Consider the following 27445-nt stretch of genomic DNA (forward strand, 5'->3'; position numbering starts at 1 on the left):
CCTTAAGATACCTGCTACAAAAAGGTTGTTTTTTTTCAGATATTACTATTTATTTACACAGCTATAATGTATTATGCCCAGACTCAGAAACTTAAAGTCTAGGTTTTTTGAGGCATGAAGACTGTAAAAATTGCTTTATATAGTTATTTAAAAAGCAAAACAAGAAAATATACCTCAATCATATAATGAAGCCTATAATTCAGCAGTACTGTACTTTGCATTTTGTGAGACAGTAAATCTCATAAATCTCAGAAGTCATAACTTTTTTATATTTAAATCTAAATTATGGTTCACTTATTTTTATGCTATTGGTTTTAAATTTAAATCTATAATCTAATCTATAATATTAATGTATGTAAAGAAATTTTCTCAGTTATTCTTCGATCATTTGTACTTTAAAAATAACTACATTGAGAAATTACTTTTTCCTGCTGGAAACAAGAAACATTCAAATACAAAAACAAAAAGAGGTCAAGAATATTAATATAACATCTGATAACTTCCAAATATAGGCTAATTCAGGGGTTAGCTATTTATAATAAAACTGAGAAACAAATCAAATAATTTTAGGGGCTAATTTTTAGTGACTAAACTCATCAGAATTTTTTAAAATTTTTTTATCAGGAGTATCTTCAACAAGGAGGAACTTTCATGATTGGATTTTTTTGAAAAATCAATAACAAATGAGTGCCGATATTGCATCACAAAAGGAATCAAACTAATTGGCTGTTACAAAAATTACCAAGATATATGGTATATTTATTTATTTATTTATATAAAGTTTATTGTAAAGGGACAAATATGAACGTATGCCACAGCTTTTATAGCCTAAACTATTTTGCAATGCCCGTCCCTAGATGGGCTTTTAAAATAGATAAAACTTTACAGTAAAATACATATGAAACTGCACTCAGCGATAGATATACGTACATTACAGCACAAAACACAAAACTCAACAACAAAGCAGCACAAAACTACACATAAACATGTTCTGGGAAAATGGTGCCCAGTTGCTTATAATTAAAGAGGCATTTTAAGGATTTCGGAAATGTAAACTACTATATAAAACATACATCGGATGAAAATTGTAATTATAAGTAAAACAGTAGCAGAATCACACTACAGCCTATAGAGACATGCTGAAAGGCTTTGACAGTTTAAATCCGCCACAGACTCCGGAAGCTTTGCTATAAGACCTGTCATATTCAGTCACTCACGTCGCGAGAGCGCGCGCGTTAATGCCAGCGCTCGTTTAAAGTGCACGCGCGTGTCTTGACAGGTGAGCGCGCGCAGCTGGCTGTTCGCTCTCGGCGTTTGACAGATGGAGTTGGTTTGACTCGGAGTCAGAGCTGAAAGCATTTTGGGCAAAAACAACAAGGGATTTCAGTTTTCTTTTATTATTTTTTTCAATCTGCAATGAAAGCTGAACAGACTGAAAATGGAGAAAACTCGACGAACTCGGTGAGCGCAAAGGATGACGGAGCTGCTATTAACATTAACAATGCCTGAAGAACTAACGTTAACACTAACCCCTCTGTTGTGTGAAGCATTTAAAAAAATCTGGTATTTTAAAGTTACTTTGATTATAGCTTCATGTACATAGGGGGTCGAAAAAAGTTTAAATATACATGAATTCAGCACATATAAAATACACCAATCGCCCTGATTTTGTTCCACAATCTAAATGACTGGTAGCTAAATATGATAAGCGAGTGTTTGATAAATAAAATCTCCACATTTTAAGCGTGAACATATGACCTATAGGCTACTATAATCCATTAAATAGTAGCTAATAAATGCATAAGCCTAACATTTTTTTTTTTTCTCTCTTTTTGACTTAGATTCTTGTTGATGAAAACTTGTTCTAGGTCATAACACTTACACTTCAGTCAGTATTTGGCTCAGTAGCCTTGCAATCTATCAATAGGCCTGTTATATTATTCCTACTGTGGGTCTACAGTATATGGAGCCAACAGTCCAAAGATGTTATGTAAGAGGGAGGGTAAGTAATGATTTATGGTAGGCTATGTAAAAAAAAAAATCTATGGAGTATTTAATGTCAGAAAATTGGTAATATTTGTTTGCCTCTGTCTTCTGTTTGGTATTGACATAGGCTCTGTGTGTGTGTGTATGTGTGTGTGTGTGTGTGTGTGTGTGTGTGTGTGTGAGAGAGAGAGAGAGAGAGAGAGAGAGAGAGAGAGAGAGAGAAAGAGAGAGAGAGAGACCCAGTGCCTTTGTCACTCAGCTCTAGTGGCATGGTGAGTGGAATGATAAACAGAAGTCTGTGCTATCCATGTCAGTAGCCTAAAATAGAGGCTAACCAAGAGGGTCTCAGATAGCCCCTGGACTCCATATAAGTCTGGTCAGCCTGCTCTTGGCTTCCTGTGTGTGTGTGTGTGTGTGTGTGTGTGTGTGTGTGTGTGTGTGTGTGTGTGTGTGTGTGTGTGAAAGAGAGAGAGAGAGAGAGAGATACCCTGACATGTCCACCTGCTGTTGGGGTAACGGGCTTTATATAGCGCCTCTCACTCAGCAGACTCAAGTTTGTTTTTTTTACTTCATGTGTCTATGAGGTGAAAACGTATGACGACCTGTGAGAATTTGTGTTTGCCAGTCTAACCGTGGATAATGATGTAGGCATGTTGTATGAAGTAGCTGCGGCCTGAATACATTTCAATACATTTTTAAGTTTAGTTTTAAAGAAACCCATTGGCTTAAGGACTCTGGGCCACTTTTGTTCAGCTCATGGCTAAAATCTGGTCTTCCTATGCTGCTTATTGAAACCACAGACTTTTGCTGCATTTTATTACGCAATTGTTCCCCTGGCGCAGCCAACATGTGGGCCTCATATGGGCATGACAGGTTGGCATTCAGGCATTTGTCCTTCGGCTCCATATAAACCCCAAATGTGTCTGAGGCTCACATGAGCCATTATCCTCAGTTCCCACACGGGCTCTGATGTGTGTCCACCAATAGTACATGGGGCACAATGGACTACAAATGGAACTCTTATGGGCAAGAAGTGGGATACCTACCTGTTACCACAAGGGTTAAATATGGATTACATTGGCTAGTTTGAAAATCTAAAATAGTAAGGAAGCAGTGGAAGACATAGGGTAAAAAAAAAGCTCAAATTATTCCTGTAATTTCATCTAAGCTCATATTTTATCCAATTGATAGCCAACTTGTTGCTCAGTTTTGTTTATTTCGTCACCCCAAGCACCAATCTCTGAAAAATGAAGCCACAAGCAAGTGCCAAAAACTCTGTTCCTCGAGTGGCCACTTGAGGCTGGTTCCAAAAGCAGGTCAATCCCCATAGACCTGTTAAAATGTCCAACTTTACAGCAGAAATAAACATGTTTACAGCCTGGTACAAAAAACGGTTTTGGTCTCTATAGCTAATTTCCCCTTTCATGACAAGTGTACAGGGGGTGAAGTTTTTTATAACTCACCCATGTAAATTTTATTAAGCTGTAAAGTTATGCATAATTAAGGATGTGGCTGCTTCGAGTGACAGGTCGCTAACTGCTAGGAGGCTTGTTTCAGCAACCAGGCTTCATTCGGCCCGCCTCAGCTTCACTTCTTTGCCCTTTTTGGATTAGCTGGCAGTTAGGTGGAGTGAAGCACTGCCAAGATGGCGACTGCCGGAGCCACCCACTTTGAGCTTCAAAACCACTCTTCAGAAACCAGTCTATGGGTCACCCCAAATGGGAGTCAAATGCCAATCTATCACTAACCCTAAAATTGGAGGTGCATGAAGGATCTAAAACTCAATTGTCTTTCTTTCCCTCAGCAGAGTGAAATGCTGATCAACCAGCTGAGGGAGATCACTGGCATCCAGGACCCACAGATTCTCTGCCGAGCCTTGAATGTAAATCATCAGCTGCAATGGATGGCGTCTCCCTTGTGTTTTGTTGTTGTTGCTTTACCACAATGCAAATCAATGAGTGATCTTTATACATCATAAACATCATCACAGCAATATGATATTCCACATATTGAACACACAGTAATAAAACATGGCCAACCCAGTCAGTACACATGTCAAGATAATTAAAAAGCATTTTTGTAGATCTGTTACAGCTACATAAATTTGCAATTAGTCAAATCACATAGATCTAATGGACACACAGTGAACCTGGGGCTCTGGATATGATAACCTGTAACTAAAAACTGCTATCCTGCTCTACTTTCATTATATTCCTATTTAGGCAATAATGTCTATAGTATTTAAATATTTAGTTGTCCTATCATTTTTTAGTTTGGCTGGCAGTACAATCAAGCAATGAAATTAGTTTCGTCAAACTGGGATGAACCTGGACTTTCATACTGAAAAATCCCAGTTTACATGCAGACTTCTACTTTAGCCCTTACCATGTTAAAGGAAACACGCTTACAGGACATTTCAGAAACCATGTTAATATATATATAATAATAAACTTTATTTATATAGCATTTTTCTTAACAATGTTACGAAGTGCTTTACAGGAAAAAAAGAAAGACACATCAAATAAACACTATGCCAGGAGCAGTAAAAAATAGTGCAGAAGATGATGTCAGAGAAAGAAACCTACTGTATATCTAAATGATTGATCATGTTGTGTGCATACAATTATTAAGAAATGTTTTATAATTATTTATCCTGTGGAGAACATGACTGTTTGTACAAAATGTCTTGGCAATCTATCTCTAGAGCTGCCTTGCCTCAGTAGTTGGCTATTCTTTGAGGCTGTGCTTGATGTGTAATTAATGTTAAAGGAAGACTCTTTGATTACATTAAAAGCACCCCCAGGAACACTGCTTATGTTTTCAAATGGAACTGCACATAAAAATTTCCCTAGGAGCTTGAGTTAATAGGAACCTCATAAAAGTTATAACTGACAAACAGTGCAATAAACAGCCTGGCTGACTGTGGTGCACGCATCATCCAACCTGTTGTACCAGGGGTAGATAGAGAGACAGCAGGAAGTCACAGGTTTCGGAGGGGCACTGCTGAGTTCCATATCAAATCAGGGATGTTTGTGTATGACTGGTTTCAAACACAAAGGGGAATTCTGCACAATAATCGACAAGTGTCACCTTAATTAATCAACTGTATGTGCCCACATGCTTGTACTATGTTTCCCATTCACTAAATTGTGTCCAAACGTTTGACTGGTATTGTATGTATGTATGTCATTTTTGTTTATTTTGTTCTTGTGCTGTATTGTACTGCCGACACTTATAATATCCAGAATATCCGCCCTTATCTTTTCCCTGTGTCCCTCTCTTTAAGGCCAGCCAGGGTGACATCGGACATGCTGTTGGACTGCTGACAACCCAGCCAGCAGAGGTTCAGGATCCTGGAGAACCACAGGAGTCTGCGACCCCTGGAGTGGCCTGGGAGGGGCAGAAAGGTACAATGGGGACAAATCACTGGTGCACAAAATTCTGACACTTCTCAATTTAGTGTCAAATTATTTTCATATTTCAAAATGAATATACACTCATATAGGTTAACAGCAGAGATAACATTTTCAGCAAAGATTAAAGGTGCGTGACAACTGAGATCAATAAATACTTATTATAGGACTGCAACTAATGATTATTTTCTCTATAAAATGTCAGAAAATTGTGAAAAATGCTCAATAAAATTCCCCACAGTCCAAGGTGACATCTTTGAGTTTCTTGTTTTGTCCAACAGTCCAACACCAAAACATATTCAGTTTACTATAATGTATTGCATCAAATTCTTATATTTGATAAGCTGGAACCAGCAAATGTGTGTTCTATTTTGCTTCATATTTTGTTGAAATTAACATGAACACTGTTTTACTTGGCATCATGGGATCTTGGTTGTCACATTGTTGTCTGTTTCCTCAGTAATTCATAAAGATGAACTGCAGACTGCCATTGAACTCAGCCTGCAGGAGTCCCACAATGCTCAGGAAGAGGAGAGAGAATTCAACAGGTACAGGAGTGCCTGCTTTTTATACAGTGTTGCTTTTTTATTGGCAACTGTGATTGTTTGTTTGTTTTTTATTTACTGTTGACTTTAAAGGAGAAAAGGTATGAAAATAGAGACAGTTAACATTAGGGGTGTGCCCGAATACAAATATGCAAATAGTGGGGTTTTTATGAATATTTGTTTCATACAAATATTTTAAAAAATATTTGTTTTTGGGAAGAAAAAAAAAAACATGTTAAATACCAGCGCAAATGTTTGTTACATCACTATCTCAGTCTCTCTCCTCTGCTCCGCTGTTACGTCTATCAGCAGGTCTCACCAAGGGGAGTCACATCCACCTGCTACATAACGCACATTTCATAATTTGGACATCACTCTTGGAGTTGGGGGTGTTCCCCAGAGATAAAGCTGAGCTACTGACACAAATGAAGTGCTCCGAAGGGAACACTTCATGAACAATTATTGTAACACTTTAATTTTCTAAAATTAAAAGCGTAATAAAAACAAAAACAGGATTTTTAAACCTCTTTCCACTTTTATTCGAATACAAATACAAATAATTTTGCGGCCTCAACAAATACTGGACCCTCTGCACATCCCTAGTAAACATGGACACTTGTGAGTTTTCTTCCTCTCCGGCTCACAAACTGCTTAGATCATAACCAACAATTAGCAAGATTACGCCACAGTCAAGACAGTCATCAAAGTTAACTGGCTACAGATGATAGCCCATGGCTGATTAAAAACACCCAAAAGTTGTCAGTGGAAAATTAAATAATTGAAATGAATGAAAGATGTCTGGCAAATGGAAATGAGAGACACTTGTTCAGCTGTTTCATGTTGTCTGTACCTAAAATAAAGTGTATTTACTTTTTAGCTAAACTATTGGCTATGGTTTTAGGGTTGGCAATGTTGGTTAGTCTGTTGTTTGGTCGACCAATTTAGTCCAGACTGAAATATCTCGCCAACTGCTTGATGGATTGCCCTGAAATTGAGCAGCACAGATCAAAGTTTTCACTTACCCAGTGAAATATCTACTAATCAATGGATTGGTACAAAATTTGATACAGTTGTCAGTGTTTCCCAGATGCTGTTTCCCAAAGACTCTGGCAAACCACTGATTTTTCCACTCGAGACAAGTTGACAAACAAACAACATTTTGTTTGAACTAGAACATGTTAGCATGCTAATATGTTAAACTAAGATGGTGAACACGATGACCATTACCTGCTAAACATCAGCATGTTAACATTTTCATTATGAGCACGTTGCCATGTGGAAGTTAGTCCACCAGGCATTTCCTCCCATCTTGCAACAGTTTGTGTTTTCCTGGGAGACTTTAGGATTTTACCTTTAACCCATAAAGGTCTTGTTATACAACGTCTTACTGGGTCAATCTTTTTTTAATAGAGTTGTCAAATCAATACTTTGAAATGGGTAATTTGATGAACTGCAGGGCTCTGGAGGCTAGTGCAGAGGAGAACACAGCTAAGATGAAGAGGAAGAGATGTGAGGCCCAGAGTGAGATGTGCAGCCCTGGAGACTGGATCCGCCAAGACAACTGGCCCGTGGGCATTCGCAATGTAGGAAACACCTGCTGGTTCAGCGCTGTCATCCAGGTAAGAGTCAGTGTCTGACTGGGTACAGCCCCTTTCACCCTAATACATAAAATAACATGGTAAAGCAGGGCCATCTCACCATTGTGGGGCCTGAGGTCAGACAAATAACAACAACAGCATTGTGCTGTCAACTCACTGCTGTCATGCTTTAGTTACAATGCTACCAAACATGCACTGTACCCACCACTGTTTTTAACAATGACTTCACTTAAATATCACAATTATTATTGGCAAATAACACATTAAGCAATCCAAATGATGTAATAAATAAGGTTACATTTTGCAAAGATCTTGGTTACAATACCTACATGCAATTTTGTAAATCTCTCTATATAAAGCAAGGAATCTCTGTCTGTCTGTCTGTCTGTATGTATGTATGTATGTGGGTTTGTCCTTCACATTATCTCGAGAACCGTTCATCTGATCTACTTCATACCTGGCAGGTGGATTGCTGGGGAAACAGGGAAGTGCAATGTCGATGCGTGAAGTTGTTTGGATGAGCGGTTCTCAAGAAATATATAAAAAATACCTCATAAATACCGTTGATTTGCTTCTTCTTCTGCCCGTTGAGTCAACAAATGGAAATACGGACAGCGCCACTCTGCCATTGCAACCCACATTGTAGTTTCAAGATATTCTGCATGTGAAGTGTTTAGGGAACATGAGTAAATTATAGCGTCTACTAATAGCCTGTGTGTGAGGTGTTTAGGGAGCATCGGTAAATTGTAGTGTCTACCAATAGTCTGCATGAGAGGCATTTAAGGGACGGACACAACTCTCTCTAGCTATTGAGAAATCAAGCCCTTTTCGAACGGGCACATTTCAAATGGTCATTGCACTAGTCTTGTCCAATTTTAGATTATGCTGCAGGGATCTGGGGGTGTTGTGGACAAACAGAAAGCGATAAATTGCAAAACAGACTAACGCACTGTTTTCTAGGTTTGCATAAAGTGGCCTCAAAATGTGCAATTTACTAAATAAATGTTTGACAGGAATTTTTTCATACTAACCACAAGCAAAGAAGCTTGAAGAGTTATTTTCAGTTTGGTTTACAGTATATGCAGTATTGTAGAAACAAGTTCCTTGAAGAGTTACTAAAATTAAATGTTATTTTTGGGCTCCTTAGGGGCAGCACAACAATCTGTAAACACAACATTGACATATTATCACCTTAAAAAGTTGATGTAGCAAACATGTAAGCAAACAATAGTCAGTTTACACACCCAACAGACACAGAGAAAGATCAGCGTTCATTTTAAGTCATATTTCTTACATAAGTCCAACTTTCACTCTTTTTAACTCTGTTTTGGTCTCCACCATCTCCTGAGGAAAATATCATGCTCTTTAGCTGCTAAATGCTCCTAAATGTTCACCAGCTAGTGACTAACTTTGATCATTTTTCACTGAAAAAAATTAGGTTGATGAGAGTAGTGAACCAAAATAGTAAAGTTGCTGGCTGTAAATACCAAAACAATCAGATGAAAAGTGTAAAGTTGCAGAATCAGGTGATAATTACCTGTTGGCTCCATTGGTAATATCAAAATATTGATTAGATCATCTTTAAATTTAGATCTGATGTACTTTGTTTTGACACATGTATACAGTAGTTTTTTTGTTTTGTTTTTTTATTCACATATACAGTATATACATATGTTTTTATATCACATAATGCAAGTTTTGTCTTGTCTTGAATAAAAAACTGAATTCGAATTCAAAATACAGAATACAGCTGTACCGTGTACATCTATATAGTCTGTTAAGTGCACTAAGCTCCCTCCACCTGTTCTAACAGTATCTCACATCCTTGGCTGCTAAGGCTGAAAATAGCTCTCACACAGATCAACAAACATTTATAGATTTGGACTTTCCCCCCTTCCAAGATTTCTAACTTGAGTCGGTCAAAGTATCACACCTTTTATTCAGTCAGCAAATTTTGGGGGGGGCTTTTACCAATATCTATAAAAGTAGTTTAGATTATTTTTCAGGGTAGAAATTAGTGCACATGTGTTTTATATATATAGTGATCTTCTTTCAGTTATTACAGGAAATGGCTCAAAATGAGATCAATACCTACCAGTTTTTAAATTGACAACAGAAACACTGACTACAGAAAGATTAACCTTGAACCTCAGTTTTTCTATATGACTCTTATACCACGCTAATACACTAGAAACATCAGGAAGAAAGCCAAAAGGTGTGGGCATCTTCCTGCCAAACAGTATCTCTCTGAGCTGCTAATTCTATTACAAGTCCATTCCTGACTGAATTTAGCCAGACCTATCAGGTGGCTCGGCAGAAACTGGAGACTTCATTGAGATGCACACGCTATATGGATAATTAAATAGTGTGTGATGCGATGATGGAGCAAACTGGTGGACTTTCCAGTCTGATCCTGAGATGGACAGAGAAGAGATGTGATTCTTCTACATTGATTTAGAAGTCAAACCCTTGAAGGACAGGGGTTATTATCTAGGAATTTTGCATACAAATGGTGTTCAAATGATACCCTTTTGTTTGTTTTTTTTGCTGGTGTCGATACTGTTTGTTACCCCCTGACCTGACTGTTGTAGACTCAACAAACCAGTCTCGCCTAAAAAAAGTAATTATGCTATCAGATTGAGGCCAGAGTGACCACATGATTCAGTTGTCGGCTCGTATTCTCTCTATTATCCTTTGTGGTATGAATTACAGTAAAACTGAGATAAGCCATAATTGAATTTCCTGCTCAAATGGAAATACTGTATATATCAAGATATTCATAGGTGCTCAGAAGCTCCGCTGAGACTCACAACACATGACATATAAGACTAATTGACTGGTAATGTGTTTAGCTTATCATGAGAAACACAAGTATCGTATAACACAGTTGATGGTGTGTTTGCTTGCCTATTGTGTGTAAAATAAAATAAAAATATTGAATTTGACAAAAAATAATAAAAGCAAAGACACTTATTATAGAGTAAAGCTGTGTTCAGATATTGGAGCAGAATTACAAGCATGAAAGGGTTTTTAATAATTCCTGAAATTATACGCCTGAAGGCGAAGAGAAAGTTCCTCTAATGTGCAATAAATGCCAGCTACTAGAAACCTTTATGATTTTAGACATTAATGGAAAGTTCCTCCCTCCTCTCTTGTTTACACCCAAATTTTGCATTTAATTTCACTAACATTTCTAATTAATTAGATATTAGGTAAGGTCGAGCTAAAGTGGTCACCATTAAAAGTATGCTGAATTAGCTGTTGTCAATTCCTGTTTGCAATGTACCTGTGGATGATTCAAAGGCAAGTTCTGAGTTATTCGGAGCATCTTTTTCTATGATTTCTAAGCATATTTATGGAGGTGTAAGTCACACTGAATCTTAAAAATGTGTTGATCATGCAGTGATTCAAAGAAGGAATAAGAGTTTTTATGCAAATTTGCAGCTCACGCCTCATGTCTCTCCCTCTGTACCCTGTGTGAGTAAATTTCAACCTGGGCCTCGTTTCCAAAACCATCTGAAGGTTAAAATGATGGTAAAATCCATTGTTTGTTTGTTGTTTGCAGTCATTGTTCCACCTGCCTGTGTTCAGGAGGCTGGTTCTCAACTACCATCTGTCTGAGCGACTACTGGACAAGTGTAAGAGTCACGCAGTGAGTAAACTACTATGCATACCATTTGTCCAAACAACAGTGGCTTACTCTGTCATTCCCACCAGTCAATCCTTTGTTTTGCACTTTCATTTTTACATATTATCAATTCCTTCAACTTCACTAATTATACACAAGATGTGGGAATTTTCTATTAGGGTTTCTATCAGGTGCAAAGGGGGTGAAGTTTGACTTTGAGCTTGTGTTAACAGGACAAGAGGAACATTGCTTTCATGCAGGAGCTGCGCTGCCTGTTTGCCCTCATGTTGGGCTCCACCCGCAGGTTTGTGGATCCTTCTGCTGCAGTGGAGTTACTGCGAGACGCCTTTAGGACCAGTGAGGCCCAACAGGTACAACAAACATACAGTATTTGTCTTTTAACAAAAAAATCTTTAATCTTAACTTAAAGCTATAATATGTAATAATTCCACATTAAAATGTCTAAAAGCAACTAGACCTATGTTATATATGTTGTTGAGTTGTGTACTTACATTATCCCAAATGTTTCCAACAATTTTTAAACCCAGAGAAATCTGTAATTTAATCAAAGTAACGGACCGTTTCATTTGGTCGCATGTCAATGGCGTCATACCTCCTCTACCAAAGAGTAAACACGCACAAGATGCATACGGCGGCGCTGTGTTTGTCCGCTACAATGGCGTCTACCAAAGAGTAACTTACACACATACAAGATAATACATCAGCGTTATGGTTGTTCCACACAAACTGTTATAAATTGACTTTTTTAAGACACATTTTAATGATAAATTTCGGTCACTTTTAACTATATCTTTTAGCGGACGTCTGGATCTTAAGTTATCAGAGAAATAAACTGGGCAAATGTTAGCAGCATCGTTGGAGAAATATTGATTTTTTAGGTGAAACAGCTTTACTTAGTATTTTTAACGATTTTAATCTGCGTGTACGTTTGTTTTTGGAGAGGAGGAGACCTCTGCGGATAATTCGGCTCCCGAGAGAAACCGAACAAGTGTTAGCAGCAGCTCGGCTAACAGCCCATACCGGACATCCGCTGGTCGCCGTACATCGTCAGAGAAACACTGATTTTTTAGGTGAAACAGTTTTATTCAGTGCTTTTACCTGTGATCTCCGGGTCCGTTTGTTCTGGAGAGGAGGAGACCTCTGCTGGTAGTTCGGCTCCTGGTAAAAGCATCCCGAATGATTAACATTGGAGTAATCCTATCCCGGTGAAGCTGGTTATTTAACGACGAAGACAACAACACCCATGATCCCTTGCTACTTCACACCGTCATCACACTCCGTCTGTTGTTATTGTTTTGATTGAGAGACCCCTAGCGGCTGAAATTACATATTGTGCGTTTAAGCTCCACTTATAGGTACACCTTCCACTTGCAGATAATGCTTGCCTGTTCCTGTCTCATTATCACCTCTGGAGAGAATGGTCTCAACTCTTTCCCTTTTGAGCTCTCTTTTCTCGGATGGAGATAGAGCAAGAGATTGTCCCTGAACCAAAACTGCATGATTTGTGCACAGACATGTGAACCCACATGTGCCAATGCAGCCCCCATGTCTCGACTGCCTTTCCAGAGTGTGCACTGATGGGGTCTGAAGAGGGCAATTTTGTTGGCCAGCAATGTGCATTAGCAGCGTTTTCAACAGCATCTGTTAGTCTGTCAGTGGATGCAGTTTGTCGCTCAGTGGTGACAGGTGGTCACACACCTGAGTTATCTCCATGGCAACTGAGCAAACTCCAACCACTGAGATAAGGTTGAAAGCTTTGGAAAAATTGAACTTTTAGTTTGGATGTTTTTTTGTCAAAACTTCTGTTTCCAAGGTAACGGGTGAACTTTCATGTCCAGTGTTTGTTTCCTGTAAAGAGTCGAGTAAATTAGCATTTTCTTTTCTTGTGTCATCTTCATTTCAGGATGTGAGTGAGTTTTCTCACAAGCTGCTCGACTGGCTAGAGGATGCATTTCAGCTGGCTGCCAATGGAAAGTAAGCTATGAGATGATGTCATCGACATACAGTACATGTGGATCTCTGTTCGCTATATAACATAAATATAATGTCATGTTTTTCTTTCAGTAGTGCAGAAGACAAACAAGAAAACCCCATGGTTCAGCTTTTCTATGGTACCTTTGTGACAGAAAGAAAACATGAGGGTATGTTTTTTTTTATAGGTCTTTTGTAATGGTTTCATAATCAATATATATTCTGCTCTCAGTCGCTCATATCTCTCTGATTCTGCTTAGGTAAGACTTTATGTAACATCGAGCAGTTTGGCCAGTACCCCCTGCAAGTCAATGGCTTCAACAACCTGGATGAATGTCTAGAAGGTGCTATGGTTGAGAAGGAGATTGAGTCGTTACATTCAGATCACAGTGTTACGCCCGGCCGTGAGGTAAATAGCTTTTCCATAAGAATTTCTACAAACAGAGTGTTTTCTGCCAGCGTTTGTGTAGTTTGATACTCTGCCAAAATAAAGTCTGTATTTTCTCTTGTTTTTGCAGAGATGGTTCAAAAAGTTACCACCAGTCTTGACTTTTGAACTGTCTAGATTTGAGTTCAACACCCAGCTTGGTCGTCCTGAGAAGATACACAAGAAACTGGAGTTTCCACAAATCATTTATATGGACAGGTGAGCTCTGCACAAAGCACTAAATCATATAAGTGCAAGTTCATTCAGTTCTAGTGAGAGCTATATCACTACACTCACCCAATAACAGAACTTACATAGCACCGTTGTGTGACCGCTAGCAGTCATAAGCTAAATACAAAATGTTGCTATTTCTTCTCTCAAATGAACAAAAACTTTATGGAAGCAGACTTTTGTTAAGATAATATTTGCTATATTTTGTCCACCTCTACCATGTATGTCTGTGCCAAGCTACAGAATTATTAAAATATTAACACACATGAGGTCATATTAAAATGTTTCAACCAATCTTAGACAAATTTACTGATCACTTATTTTGGGGATTGTCACAGATATCTTCACAGAAACATAGAGCAGACCCATGAGCGGAGAGGAGAGGTAAAAAAAATGAAGGAGCAACTTGCAGCCCTTCAACAGAAACTCGAGTGGTAAGTTACCTGTTAAAGCTGAGATATGAGACGTTATAGGAACAAATCTAGTGCTAATTATCCCATATCTTTATTCATAGCTATAAAAACTATGGCTCAGGACCTACCAAGTATCCTCTGACTGACATGCTGCAGTTTGTGTTGGAGTTTGCTACCACCAAGCCTTCGAATGTTTCCCCAGCTGAAGACTTTAGACCAACCTCATCTTCACCAACTCCTTCAAGCCACCCACTCAGTGAAACCATCTCTACAGACAACAGGTTGAGTACACGGATGACCAGAAAGACAAAGAAGAGTAATATATCGTGTACAGACTTTTACTAGCACAGCACAAATAGTAAACAACAGTATATGCCATATATACATAACCGTAATATTAAATCTTCAATCCTGAATTCCATCAATTCCAGTTATCTCTAATTAAAACAATCATTTGTTTTTGCATTGGAACATGTATGTAAATTGCCTGAAGCCATTTATAGATGTGGTGTTATTGTGTGTCATGTAATCCAGTGTGGGATGGCTTTTTAAATGGTAATAATTTTGGTTTTAATTGGTGCTTATTAAAGGATAATGTGCTCTTTTTCTACAACTTCAGTCTTATTTTTACAGTTTTGGCCATCATTCCTATTAATAATAATAATAGCTTTACACTCACTAAGTTAAAGAGAGTGATCTCTTTAATGGATTTAACTGGCTGATTTTGATACAGGTTGCTTTTATATAAAACCGCTTTTTTAAAAAAAAAAAGACAATCACAACCTTCTTGCAAAAACTGAACATATTGGACATTGATGCTTTTCTTGCTTCCCCCTCAGTGAACCTGAAGACACAGATTCATCAGAGGGCCTGGTTTCCAGTGTGTCCAGTTGCCAGCGGACCCCCATATACAAGCCCTTCACCCAGTGCAGACACCCCATTGATTGTCCACCACACCCAGCCCCCCACAGCATCACTGAGGAAGAGCTGCACAATGTTAAGAACTGCCTACAGCGTTGGAGGACAGAAGTAGAGAACGACATAAATGGTGAATGTTTATGATGTACACACTAGCATTACTTTTAACACAGTTATGTATATGATAATATACAGTCAGGTGATCATAATATGTGTGAATTGTCAAGTTGAGTCATTTTCCTCTGATTAGAGACGCTCACCCTGCTCTCCAAAACTTTGCCATTGGGCGCAAATAATAAATGAAAGAATAAAAAATTAAAAGTCAAAATTCAAAGAAATTCATCTCAGCTGAGCTGTAGGTGCACTTAATATTTTTTTCTGTTTTCTCTGTGGTTTTTTTTTCCTTATTTTTTATTTTGCGTATGTGTGTGTGTGTGTGTGTTTCAGAACTAAAGGCCAGCATTGACAGGCTCAGTCAGGTGCTTGAGGGCATGTATTCAGACAGCAGCCTCTGCCAGGTAAGGCTACAACTACGGTTTAGGATGTGCATAAACTGAGATTAGATGAAACTTTATTGATTTCCATGGAGAAACAAAAAAAGGAATATGAAGTAAACAGGTGAATAGAATACAAATAAAAACAGATAAGAACATTTAAAGATTATGCTGCAGTTGAGAGTCAGATCTCAGTATTTGGATACTGAATCCTAAAAATTTAGAGCTTCAGATTTTTATACAGTGGGCTTTACTCTTACTTAGGTGCCCTACAGACTCCATGCAGTGCTCGTCCATGAGGGCCAGGCGTCAGCAGGTCATTACTGGGCCTACATCTACGACCACGCCAACCAGCGCTGGATGAGGTATAATGATATAAACATCACTGAGTCGTCATGGGAGGAGCTGGAGAGAGACTCGTTCGGGGGCATGACCAACGCCAGCGCCTACTGCTTGATGTACATTGATGACAGGCTACCCCACCTTATCACAGGTACATCTACGGATTTGATTTGAGATTAGATTAATTTTGAATAATCTAGAAGGGCATATTGAATCATTGCAGCAGCAATAATGAGACACAACAAAGAGTGGTGTGCACAGACTCTCTTAAAAGCAAAATATGTCATTTCAGCCACTAGGGGTCTCTCAATCAAAACAATAACAAAAGACGGAGTGTGATGACAGTGTGAAGTAGCAAGGGATCATGGGAGTCGTTGTCTTCGTCGTTAAATAACCAGCTTCACCAGGATAGGATTACTCCAGTGTTCATCATTCAGGATGTTTTTACCCGCAGAGGTCTCCTCCTCTCCAGAACAAACCGACCCGGTGATTACAGGTAAAAACACTGAATGAAGCTGTTTCACCTAAAAAAATCAGTGTTTCTCTGATGATGTACGGCGACCACCGGACGTCCGGTACGGGCTGTTAGCCGAGCTGCTGCTAACACTTGTTCGGTTTATTTCTCTTATAACTTTAGATCCAGACGTTCGGCCGGTTTCTCCCGGGACCCGAATTATCCGCAGAGGTCTCCTCCTCTCCAAGAACAAACGTACACGCAGATTAAAATCGTTAAAAATACTAATTAAAGCTGTTTCACCTAAAAAAAAAAAATCAATATTTCTCACACGATGTTTGGTGACCACCAGACTTCCTGGAGGGGCTGTTAGCTGAGCTGCTGCTAACACTTGTTCGGTTTATTTCTCCTATAACTTTAGATCCAGACGGTCGGTCGTTCTCTCCCGGGACCTGAATTATCCGCAGAGGTCTCCTCCTCTCCAATAACAACACTGGAGTAATCGTATCCCGATGAGGCTGGTTATTTAACGACGAAGACAACATCTCCCATGATCCCTTGCTACTTCACACCATCATCACACTCCGTCTTTTGTTATTGTTTTGATTGAGAGACCCCTAGCGGCTGAAATTACATATTGTGCGTTTAAATCAATGAAGTATTTTAATGGCCAATATGAACACAGGAGGTCAGTGAGTAGGTTTTATTGTGATGTTATTAACTGACACTACCCCACATCCACCCAGAAGACACAGATGACGAGACAGGCCAGATGCTGCATGGCATGGACTCCCTGCCGCCCATCCTCAGACGCTACGTCCATGAAGATAACCGCTGGTTCCAGCAGGAGCTCAGCGAATGGGAGGAGCAGTTCTGCCAGACAGCGACCCCACAGGGAGAGTCTACAGTCTCTACAGAGCCCCCAACAAACCCCAGTCCAGACAATGAACAGCAAACACCAGTTGAGCCAGCTCCACAGTCCTCCAGTGGAGGGTCCTCCACTGAAGGGCTGGACCAGGGAGCTGCTTCAGAACCACAGCCAGACTCAGAAGCACAGAAGGATCCAGAGCCTGATCTTGCAGAGAAGCCTGAAGGTCTGTAGTGGTGACTGGAGAGAGGGAAATGAGGGGACGTTTTTATAAGATTTAACAACCCATTGCATATTATTCTCAGATAACTGATTCCGAAATATTTGTATCGGCATGTAAAACATAGTAACGGTCATTTTATTTACACCAATTTTACCCATCATAAACCAGTAGCATGGATTTTAACCAAAACTTAAAGCTTTTTGGAGAATGCAAAACATTTTTTAATTGATTGGATTGGGAAACGTGGATTATCTGTTTTATCTAATTATAAGATGGATATTCCATGACAAGCTGTGTGCAAAAAGGAACTGCACAGCTCGTTATGGATGATCCCTTATATACTGTACATATGCAAGATATACAGAGATATAATCTAGCAAGATAATAGGGAAGGGTTTCTTTCATTTGTTTATCTAAAGGATGACAAAGACTATATGGTCCCAGAAAATGGACAGTTAGAAGACAATTGGAAGCAGGATAATCCGCCCCAGCGATAACACTCAGTACAAGTAAATGTCCAATTCTGCATGGATTATCCCTTTGCTTAGTTAATTTTGTTTTACTTCTCATCAAATTCACAGAGATTGGAAGAAAATCTCATAATAACATTTTTTGGTGGTTACATTTCTGTTCAGCTAATGTACAAACAAGTTCTCACTAGTCACATTTTAATATTTGAAGAATAACAACAGCCCATCTATGTCTGGCCAAGACATGACTAAGTTTATCTAGACCTTTGTTAGTTTGCTAAAAAAGGACGTCTGGCTACATAAAATTAGGATAAGATGGGGATTTGGTAGCTATTAAATATTTTCCAAGTCAAACTAACTTCTATAACTAGAGTACTTTCCATTACAGACACACATGTTCACCCACAGCCTCTCTCTCTCTCTCTCTCCTCTCTCTCTTTTTTTGACCTTAGAAGAATCAGAGTTAACGTCACCGCCACCAGAGAGCCCGGGCTGCCAGCCAGACGAAAGCAATGCGGCAGTCACCGACACCCTGGAGCCCAGCCAGGACTCCACCACAGCTGAGAAGGATCTACAGAGTCAGGTGGGCCCACTCGCTCCCACTCTGTAAAAATATGGGTCAGAAATTCTAGGCCACAGAAATAAAAGTGTGTACATCTGGGTCAAGTATCCCATTTCACCACTTAGCATAGAGATGGAGATCCAGGCTTAATGCCAGGCAGGCTGTAGAGTAATGTACAGACAGAGTAAAAGTCACAAGTAATTACTATCATCAACTGATTTCTTTGATAGTCAGTATCTAATTTAGAGGCTTAACATATAATATCATTTATAAATATCAGTGCATTGCAATGCAACAACACCATAATCTACAGCCTGACACTATGTCAACAATAAAAGCTTCATAAATATAAGATTTATTGTAGGCCATTGCTTTAGAAGACATTAGATAAACTGGTGTCAAACCGCCGCATCACAACTCAATGTCTTGTTGATGAATCTGGTGTTCCATTGATTAATTTGTCACTTGTAAGTGAAATTTGCTCGTACAGAGCTGCAGCACTTTCTGCTGACCCACCTGACTACATATAATAAGACCAACCTTTCACCGGATACAAATAGACTTTTTGAAATCCAGTTTGTTCAGTGTTGGAATGAGGGTAGGTGTTGTGTTGATGTCAGTTGTCCAGAGACAGAATTAAAATAGACACACGTGCTAAACGCTCCAGTCGAACTGACATTTTCCAGATATCACTCCACAGGTGTTTAGATGGTGGGTCGGTGAAGTTATACATGAACACTATACCAGAACAGGACACGTGGCTATAGATAATGGATGGATGGATGGATGGATGGATGGAAGGCATAGTAATGTGTGTCTTATCAAATCTTTCTCTGTTAGTCTCCTGGCCCTGAAGCTGAGCTTAGTAACCAGTCGCCATCGGACCTCCATGTGGAGAAGGATGACACAGAGGTGGCAGGCCTCAGCTCTGAAGCTGAAGGTGACCCAGAGGCTTCCAGAGAAGCTCCTGAACATGATGCAGATCATGAGGATGAGGAGCAGCAGCAGCAGGAGGAGCAGCAGGAGCAGCAGCAGCAGCAGCAGGAGGAGCAGCAGGAGGAGCAGCAGCAGCAGGAGGAGCAGCAGCAGGAGGTCCCAGCTAGACAGCGACAGCCTGAGAACGAGGTCTCAGAAGTGGAGATCCCCAATGTGGGCAGGATCATGGTGAGGGCTGATGCTGATGGATACAACGAAGAGGTAAGAACTCTTCGGATTTTGTGGACAAAATATAATATTTTTTGACATGTCACATTGTTTACTTTTAAGTATTTTCTGACAGTTTTTCTGGGGTTTTTTTTCTAGTTAAAGCCTTCAAGTGCATGATTTTGTTCTTCCTTGCGTATCTGTTAAAATCATTCTCGTTTCTCGTCTTCGCTGTTGTGTCATTTCCTAGATGATGCTGACTCCAGCTATGCAGGGCGTCATTCTAGCCATCGCCAAGGCCAGAAAAACTTTTGACAAGGAAGGACCTGAGGCTGGCCTCATCAGGGTATGTTTTTTCGAGAGATAATGACTGATAGATTGTCACGTCTTACATCAAACACTAAGTTGCACAATATCACAAAATAATCTTAATGATTCCTGAAAGACTTTTGCAATTGAAATATTAACATTACTGCATTCTCTTCAAATGTAAATGTCTCTGGAGTAACCCATTCACTCCATACAGTTTTGAATGGTCATCATTTTGAGGGACCTTTTGGCTCCAAAAAATTAATTCTGTAGTGAATTCCCTCATTTTCAACTGCAGGTTTTGTTGCGATATCATCAGCATGCAGCATACACTGTATTAATAGAGGCCTCCTAAAGATTTCTTTCTATAAATCATGAAGTTTATAGTAAAAATTAACTTTAATTATGCATATTTTTGACAAGATATTCGGCTTTTTAGTTTATTTTTTTTAGTATGTATGTCTTAACTCTGTTAGCCAAGCATCATCACCAATCCTTGTAGTCTATCAGTCACTATGAGGTTTCATCAAATAAAATCCATCTTAGTGCTGTTACATGCTTGTCAACTATGAGCATTTGAGCAAATTAAAATATTAAACCTCCCCTCTGTTCCCTCAGGCCTTCCATGAAGAGTATTCTCGCTTGTATGAGCTCTCCCAGGAGGAGACCACTCCCCAGGAGGATGCACGTCTGCAGCACGCTCTGGTCTACTTCTTCCAGAATAACGCACCCAAGCGTATTATTGAGAGGACATTGCTGGAGCAGTTTACTGACCGGAACCTGAGCTTCGATGAGAGGTACACACCGATAGAAGACAAATGGTCACCTTTAATGAGTCTCAGATATTAGTCTATTACGTTGGATGGAGTTTTAAAATGTTTTAAATGAAATCGATGTTTAAAAAGACAATAAGATCTGGATCAGAAACTTCAAGATCAAGGTGAAACCTATTTTGGACATAATATATTAAAACAAGTAGGGAGAGCAAACAGAAAACAAATGTTTCTGTCTATTGGGTTGTACAGTGTGTACAGATAGCAGAAGTAACTGAGGTAAATCATGGCTGGAAAAAGGTCTACGCTCACCAGAATTAGAGGAAATACAGTAGACTATACAGCATGCATGTAATGCCATCTAGTGTTCAGAGCAGAGACCTGCAACATGGTTTGGATGTCGCTGTATCAACCCTGTCAAAAACATCCATTCACTTCATATTGTGTGTCCTTTCCTGTGCATGCAGGGCCATCAGTATCATGAGGGAAGCCAGATCCAAGCTGCGTCTCATCAAGCCAGAGGATATGGACATGGATGAATACCTGGTACTGTCTATTGCATGGTCTGTGGTCTATAGATTAAATATCAACAGATGGTCCCATCTCTGCCTTAATGGATAGTTGATTTATTCAGGCATGCACTCCTCATGTTTGGGGAGTTAATCTGTCCTAATTTTGTAAAACACTGGAAATGAATCTGATCCTGCTGTTTACTTCAATTGCTTTAAGTTTAAATCTTGACAGGCAGGTTTGTCAAATCCCACTTTTGAGAGGGAGGAGCTTCACTGATTTGATGATAAAGACTTTAAATGGTTGCATAGTTGCATCAACATGTAGATATAGAAATTACATGTAAATTTGAGACTGATATTTGTTAACAATATCATCATATCCTTCCCGTTATAAACTGAAACACACAGCAAAAACAAAAGATGGGCAGGTAGCTTTCTTTATGCTGATTGGGCCAAAGGTCGTTCCCACTAAAGAGCACCAGTGGAGAAATTTGTAACTGTGTAAGGAGCTAATCTGTGGCCAAACTTGAAATGTTACCTCAGTCTGGCTAAAACAAGTAGTGACAACGGGATAAAATGGTACAACATGTACTGTTGAACGCAATGAAAGTACAAACACACAGATTGATTGGCCGTTATTACATTACAGACATTATTACGTGGTGGTACCTGCTTTTTGAAAGACGTTTGGATCCTGTTTAGTGTGTTAAAGCCCTGATCTGAATGGTATATTTGGGTCTGCATGGTTGGAATTCCAGCAGGAAGCGTGTAAACCCAGTGACATTTGGTCCCAATGGAATGAAAACTATGTTGACTCCGGCATGACATGAGAGTTGGAGTGATTAGCGTTGTTGTTCACTAATCCCAGACTGGAGTTTTAAACTGTTTCTTAAATCAGGAACATTATATAAATTTAACATAATTCCAGAAATTTGTGATTTGTCAATAGTTATGGATACATTAAACTGCACTTTCTTATTGTTGGTTAATCCCATTTTACTGTTTAATCTGCAAGGTATAACTAAATTGAGTTGACACAAACAGCAAAAAGCAAATTAAGTGATTGGCTGGTTGTCCTGTGTGCTCTTCTACAGCAATGGCAGGATGACTACAGGATGTTCAGGACAGTGTTTGTCTACCTGCTGACTGGACTGGAGCAATACCAGCATGGGAAGTAGGTGTCAAATAAACTTTAAAAACATGCGTTCAGTTCTGCAGATCAACATCCAGCTGTTTGTTTGTGTCCATCCATGTGTTGCACCAAATCTCACCACTGGAAGAAGTTAAATATATATATAATAATGTACATACAATATAACACAATCATTGCAAAGTAATACTAAATATAGTTTATAATGTTGCGACACTGTGCATGGGAAGAATAAGAAAAGGGATAGCATTAAAATTTTGTGAAAAAAACTTTAAACAATTAAGACATTTAAGTACAATTTTACTTAAAAGACTTTTTAATATGTTTTAAGACTGTAAATCCACACACACATATTTTAATGATGTGTGATTACCATGCTGAATTAGTTTAGTGTAGCTTGGGAAATATAGACATCTGTGTTCTGATAAATTACAATGATTGGTTTACATACTTCCTAGTGATTGGCCAATAGTGGGAGTACATTTTTTTTTTTTTTTTTTGGTGGAGGATGACCATGGTGACTTGTGTGTGTGCTGCAGGATACGGGAGGCCTTGAACTACCTGGCTCATGCATATGAGACCAACGCAAGCCTGCTGAAGAACGGAGAGAAACGCGGCGTGGACAAGTCTCTTATTGCAGTTTACAGGAGGAAATGCCTCACTGTGAGTAATTACTGTAAATTACTGTGAAGCCATGGTGTTGATTTTAAAGAACACTGAGCTCAATCCTTCTGCATAAACAAAGGCTAGAATAACAACAAAGAACTAGTCATTCACATTTCTTGCATATGAGTAAAAAATTTGACCTGAAAGGAAAATATCTTGCTGTCCACCAAAGTGTAGGACAGATGGACTGACTGCCATATTTAGACTACATCACAAGCAAGGAAAAAAAGTTTTAAATAATTAGCACTTAGTTTAGTGTCCCACAGTAGTCTTTATGGTATGTAAAATGCCTTGACCTTGAAGTTAAGAAAACAATCTCACCAAAAAGTTCTAGGTCCATTTAGCAGCTGTTCCGGAGCTTTTGATCACCTCAGCTTTTAAGCCAACATGGACAAGAGGTCCTTTAAAGTTCTCAGGAAAAAAAGGGAATTTAAACATCAACAATTCCATGACATCCACTGAAAATCTTGTCTTTGCTGACCTCCAGTGGTTTAACCGCTGTCCTTGCTGCAGTAATGTACAGGTGTACTCCACGACCGTGTGACATCACTGTTGAGCAGGGTTACAGGTGCAAAAAAAGCACATCCAACCACACCCATCAGGGTTGAAACCAGACCAACTGCTTTACAGCCTGATGTTAAGTTACTCTTAAGGTTTTAATCACTAACTTGCAAATGTATGCATCAAGATACACCAACACGACTACATTGTCTGCTCAATATGGGGCAACTGATGAATGTTTTAAGAGCACCGTGTTGCAAACTGATCATATTAAAGTAGATCATTACAAATACAGAGGAAACCGAGTGACGATTGCTTTAACTATTCCATCGTCCTTCTTTTCCCTACATCCTCTATGCTGCAGATGTTGAATGAAAGCGCATCAAAGCTGTTTTGCAGTGGTGAGGAGAGCAATGTGGAGGAAGGTGTGGCCATCATGGACGAGGCCGTCATCCCATGCCTGCACCTCATGAGTCGTGACTCGGCTTTAACGCAGGAAGACCGGGACACTATGGAGAGCATCCGTAGCCACTGGTGCTGCTGCCTGGGCCAAGACATGGATGGTAAGATCTGTTAAATTAACACATCAGCATAGCAAATAATAATGTACTTGTGGCTCCCCATATGACATAATTTGTTGTCATAGTTTTCTACTCACTTTATTCTAAATATTCAGGTTCCAAATATTAATTTCCAAAAAAAAAGTGACATGAGGTGGCTCTGGAAAGTATTCAGATCCTTTAAATTCTGCCACATCTTTTGTTCTACAAACCCTTCACGTACATTTGGTAAACTGAGCACCAGAAATGGGTTATTTGTTGCTCAATCTCAGAGTAATTAACTAGTATTATTACATTACATTTCTAGCGTTTATTGTATTGAATATCATTACATATAATCATCAACAGGACCTTATTGTACTTGTCTCATTACATTTTTTCCCTAATTTTATTATAGTCGTAGGAATTTTTCTAAACAATGTTCTTCTATTTTCTTTATAACAATATTGCCCAGAAGCACCAAACTTAAAAAAAACATAATTAATCAAAACATGAACTATAATCTCAAGCACATTTAATTTTAGTTTAGTCAAAACCTACACCGAAACTAACACTAACCAACAGTAAACTCAAAAATACACTGAAATAAACCTCATCAACTCCATATTTACTGCTCTTCCTTTGTGTTCAGACTCATTGCAGGTGAAACTGGGTGAGTTCCTGCCCAGGGTTCTGGACTGTTCAGCTGAGACAGTAGTGCTTAAAGACCCACCTAAAGTCCACGTCAACCAGGACCTGTGCAGTCGCCTGGCTGCTGTCATGGAGTCCATCCACAGCACCTCGATAGTCACTGTTAAATAAAGCCCCGGATGAAGAGTCGCGCTTTGAACTGTGCGTCCTACCTGCCAGCAACCATTGGCCAAATGATGTGTTTCTTTTGATTTGCTGGTTTGGTGCTGTACATGTATATTATTTTGATGTTGTGTTTAATATAGCTAGCTGTAAGCGCTCATTAGGGTTAGACAGGCAATGGGGCAGGGCTGTCACCTCATACAGTACATACATGCTCATGTATTGATTACCACATCAAGAATTTTAAACCTAAAAGCACATGGAAAAGCCCTCCAAACATCTCAAAAGTATCAAAAATAAATCCTATGTATTCCTCACAGAAGTTTGTGTGTCATCTGCCTGTCCAACCACCACCATCAGCAAAAACAAAACAAAACAAAAAACTACTAACTGTGCTTAAAAATCATTATGTCCTTGAAGCAGCAGCAGGACCCAAATGGTAGCAGCCCACTGTAATTTTTTTTTTCCTCTAATGACCTGCAGAACTGGCAACCCAAATAGCACTATTGAAAAGATGGAATGATACAGACTGCTGTAGCATTTTAACCCTAACCCTTAAAGATGTTATACATACAGTCTTACTGAAACGACAAAACATCCTATGACATCTCGTTCTTAGTGCCTGAAACATCTGCAGTCAAACTAATGCATTTGCTCATCACGTGTCAGTTAACATTTAAAAAAAAAAAAAAAAAACATGTTTTAGGCTTTCTGCTTGTGACTCGCTGTGACTATAAATACATCCTTTTGGTTCTCGCTCTTTAAAAAGCACATTACTTATTGACAGCTCTGGTGCTATTTAGTGGCAAAATGTCATCAGTAAGAGAACAGGGAAGCATGAAATCCTGATTTGCATTCTGAACGTTTAAGATATGGACATGTTTTACTGGCTGGCAAACTTGTTAACTTTAAATACTGTTAACCATTAAAGTGCCACTCAACTCTGCAGGAAGTGACTGGATTCGGCAGGATTAGTTGATTGTGTTGCTAAGCAGCGTGACCGCACAACGGGGCCTTTAAATAGGCCAACAAAACCATTAAATTTGTACTGCACGGTGACAAATACTGTTTATTAGCTTTTTTTAAATATGTGTTTTATATTACTTTGTATTTTTTCAAAATACATTGGGAAATTTTAAATGTAGATGAAGCTTAGAGAGATATCTATAGTACTATTACGCATAAAAACATTAGTGACAGCAGGGGGACTCTCACTTTGTTGAAGCTACGCAGAACCATGTTCAACAGTACTTTGCTTATACAGATGTGCTTTTTATCCCTTTTTGAGTGGTTCTCTGTAAACCATGTGAGCCCTTTGAAAGGAAAGCCATGGGACAAAATGAGATGAAATCCTTTTTTTAAAATTTTTTCCCGGTGTCCCAGATGAAATGCAGTCATCATGAATGAATCCTCTCAATCAGGATTTTCAGGCCAGCAACAGCCTGTTGTTACTGTTGTTACATATGCCGCTGATTTCACACAGCTTTTTCACTTTTACTCTGTGATGATACTCAATAAATCTTTTAAATACTCTCTTATACTCCTTTATTATTGACTGTCTTTGCTTGTGTAGCGGAACTTGCAAGTTCATCTGACTGACATTTCTCTGCCAATCATGAAGCCAATACATTATATTCTCCTGAGGAAATTCATAACGGAGTCTGTGGCGTAGTTTATTGCATGTTCAAGAGTAAGAAGGTAGTTGATATTTTTATTGTCTAAAAATCCCATGAAAATTAATTGGTGCTACAAAGTATTTCTCCAAGTGTGCAATAAACCTCCAGTGTTGTCCAAAAACAAAGCAATCAGTGAGCCGCACCGCTGCACTCGGTGACATGTTCCATCATTACCATGAACATCACAATGTATTTAGTATTCTGTGTTTTTATTTACACTGTACTGTAATGAATCCCAAACAATCCTGTTGCTGTAAATACTCACTAGAGCACCAAATGTGTATTAATCCGCAGTTTAAAATAGTACCTAAAAAATGCACAATTTACTCCTGTTGTGTAACATTTTCTGTTGGTTTTTTTTGTATTCAAGTTTTTATTGAACACAACATTTTTGTCCATACAGGAACAGGCAGCATAAATATATATATATATATATATATATATATATGTATATATATGTATAATCAGGAATCAATTCAAGCGACAGACTTAGCACCTCGAAGAGTAAATAAACAAGTGAGACAAGTAAATAAATATATAAACAACATGAAAACGTAAGAAATGAAGATAGGCAGCCAACATGAAAGAAAGAGAGCACAGGCGCCTGAATATGCAACTCACATTCTCACACCTGTATGTACATTTATTACATACCCAACATGCTTCCACGTATCTCATATAGGTATATTACTGTGGTATACATCACAAGATCCCACTTGGGGGAGGCACCACAACAACAATAAAAAACAGAATCCTAGTGGGGGTCATTATTTATCTTTATATAGTCCCAAAACCTGTT

General features: G+C 38.9%; 1 protein-coding gene and 1 long non-coding RNA gene across 5 annotated transcripts; one reads left to right on the plus strand and one right to left on the minus strand.

Moving 5' to 3' along the window:
• Nucleotides 1-1284: 1284 nt before the first annotated feature.
• Nucleotides 1285-26503, plus strand: usp28 (ubiquitin specific peptidase 28). Of its 4 annotated transcripts, none has more exons than XM_044370786.1 (26): nucleotides 1285-1461; nucleotides 3791-3868; nucleotides 5273-5393; nucleotides 5860-5947; nucleotides 7401-7563; nucleotides 11108-11194; nucleotides 11404-11541; nucleotides 13095-13165; nucleotides 13256-13332; nucleotides 13423-13571; nucleotides 13681-13808; nucleotides 14159-14254; nucleotides 14335-14514; nucleotides 15073-15281; nucleotides 15599-15669; nucleotides 15910-16138; nucleotides 17191-17535; nucleotides 18455-18585; nucleotides 19405-19761; nucleotides 19958-20053; nucleotides 20635-20813; nucleotides 21257-21335; nucleotides 22396-22475; nucleotides 22991-23114; nucleotides 23983-24181; nucleotides 24810-26503. In XM_044370786.1, the coding sequence occupies exons 1-26, from the start codon at nucleotides 1417-1419 to the stop codon at nucleotides 24977-24979; spliced, it is 3690 nt and encodes a 1229-aa protein (XP_044226721.1). In that variant the 5' UTR covers nucleotides 1285-1416; the 3' UTR covers nucleotides 24980-26503. The 4 variants fall into 4 exon arrangements, with proteins under 4 accessions (XP_044226721.1, XP_044226719.1, XP_044226717.1 ...); XM_044370784.1 differs by having other exon boundaries at nucleotides 3794-3868; nucleotides 17188-17535; XM_044370782.1 differs by having other exon boundaries at nucleotides 1286-1461; nucleotides 17188-17535.
• LOC122995503 lies at nucleotides 12303-17174 on the minus strand. The gene is made up of 3 exons (XR_006406799.1): nucleotides 16931-17174; nucleotides 16494-16502; nucleotides 12303-12329 (listed from the first exon to the last, which is right to left on the minus strand). It is a non-coding gene; the product is annotated as an uncharacterized LOC122995503 (long non-coding RNA).
• Nucleotides 26504-27445: the final 942 nt, after the last annotated feature.

Source organism: Thunnus albacares, chromosome 13, assembly GCF_914725855.1.
Source record: "Thunnus albacares chromosome 13, fThuAlb1.1, whole genome shotgun sequence".
Classification (NCBI taxonomy): domain Eukaryota; kingdom Metazoa; phylum Chordata; class Actinopteri; order Scombriformes; family Scombridae; genus Thunnus; species Thunnus albacares.

Coding starts and splice junctions, on each gene's coding strand:
- usp28 (XM_044370782.1), top strand. CDS start 1,417: ATGAAAGCTGAACAGACTGAAAATGGAGAAAACTCGACGAACTCG. Junction 17,536..18,454: donor TCTTGCAGAGAAGCCTGAAG/GTCTGTAGTGGT, acceptor TTTTGACCTTAG/AAGAATCAGAGTTAACGTCA. Junction 24,182..24,809: donor CCTGGGCCAAGACATGGATG/GTAAGATCTGTT, acceptor CTTTGTGTTCAG/ACTCATTGCAGGTGAAACTG.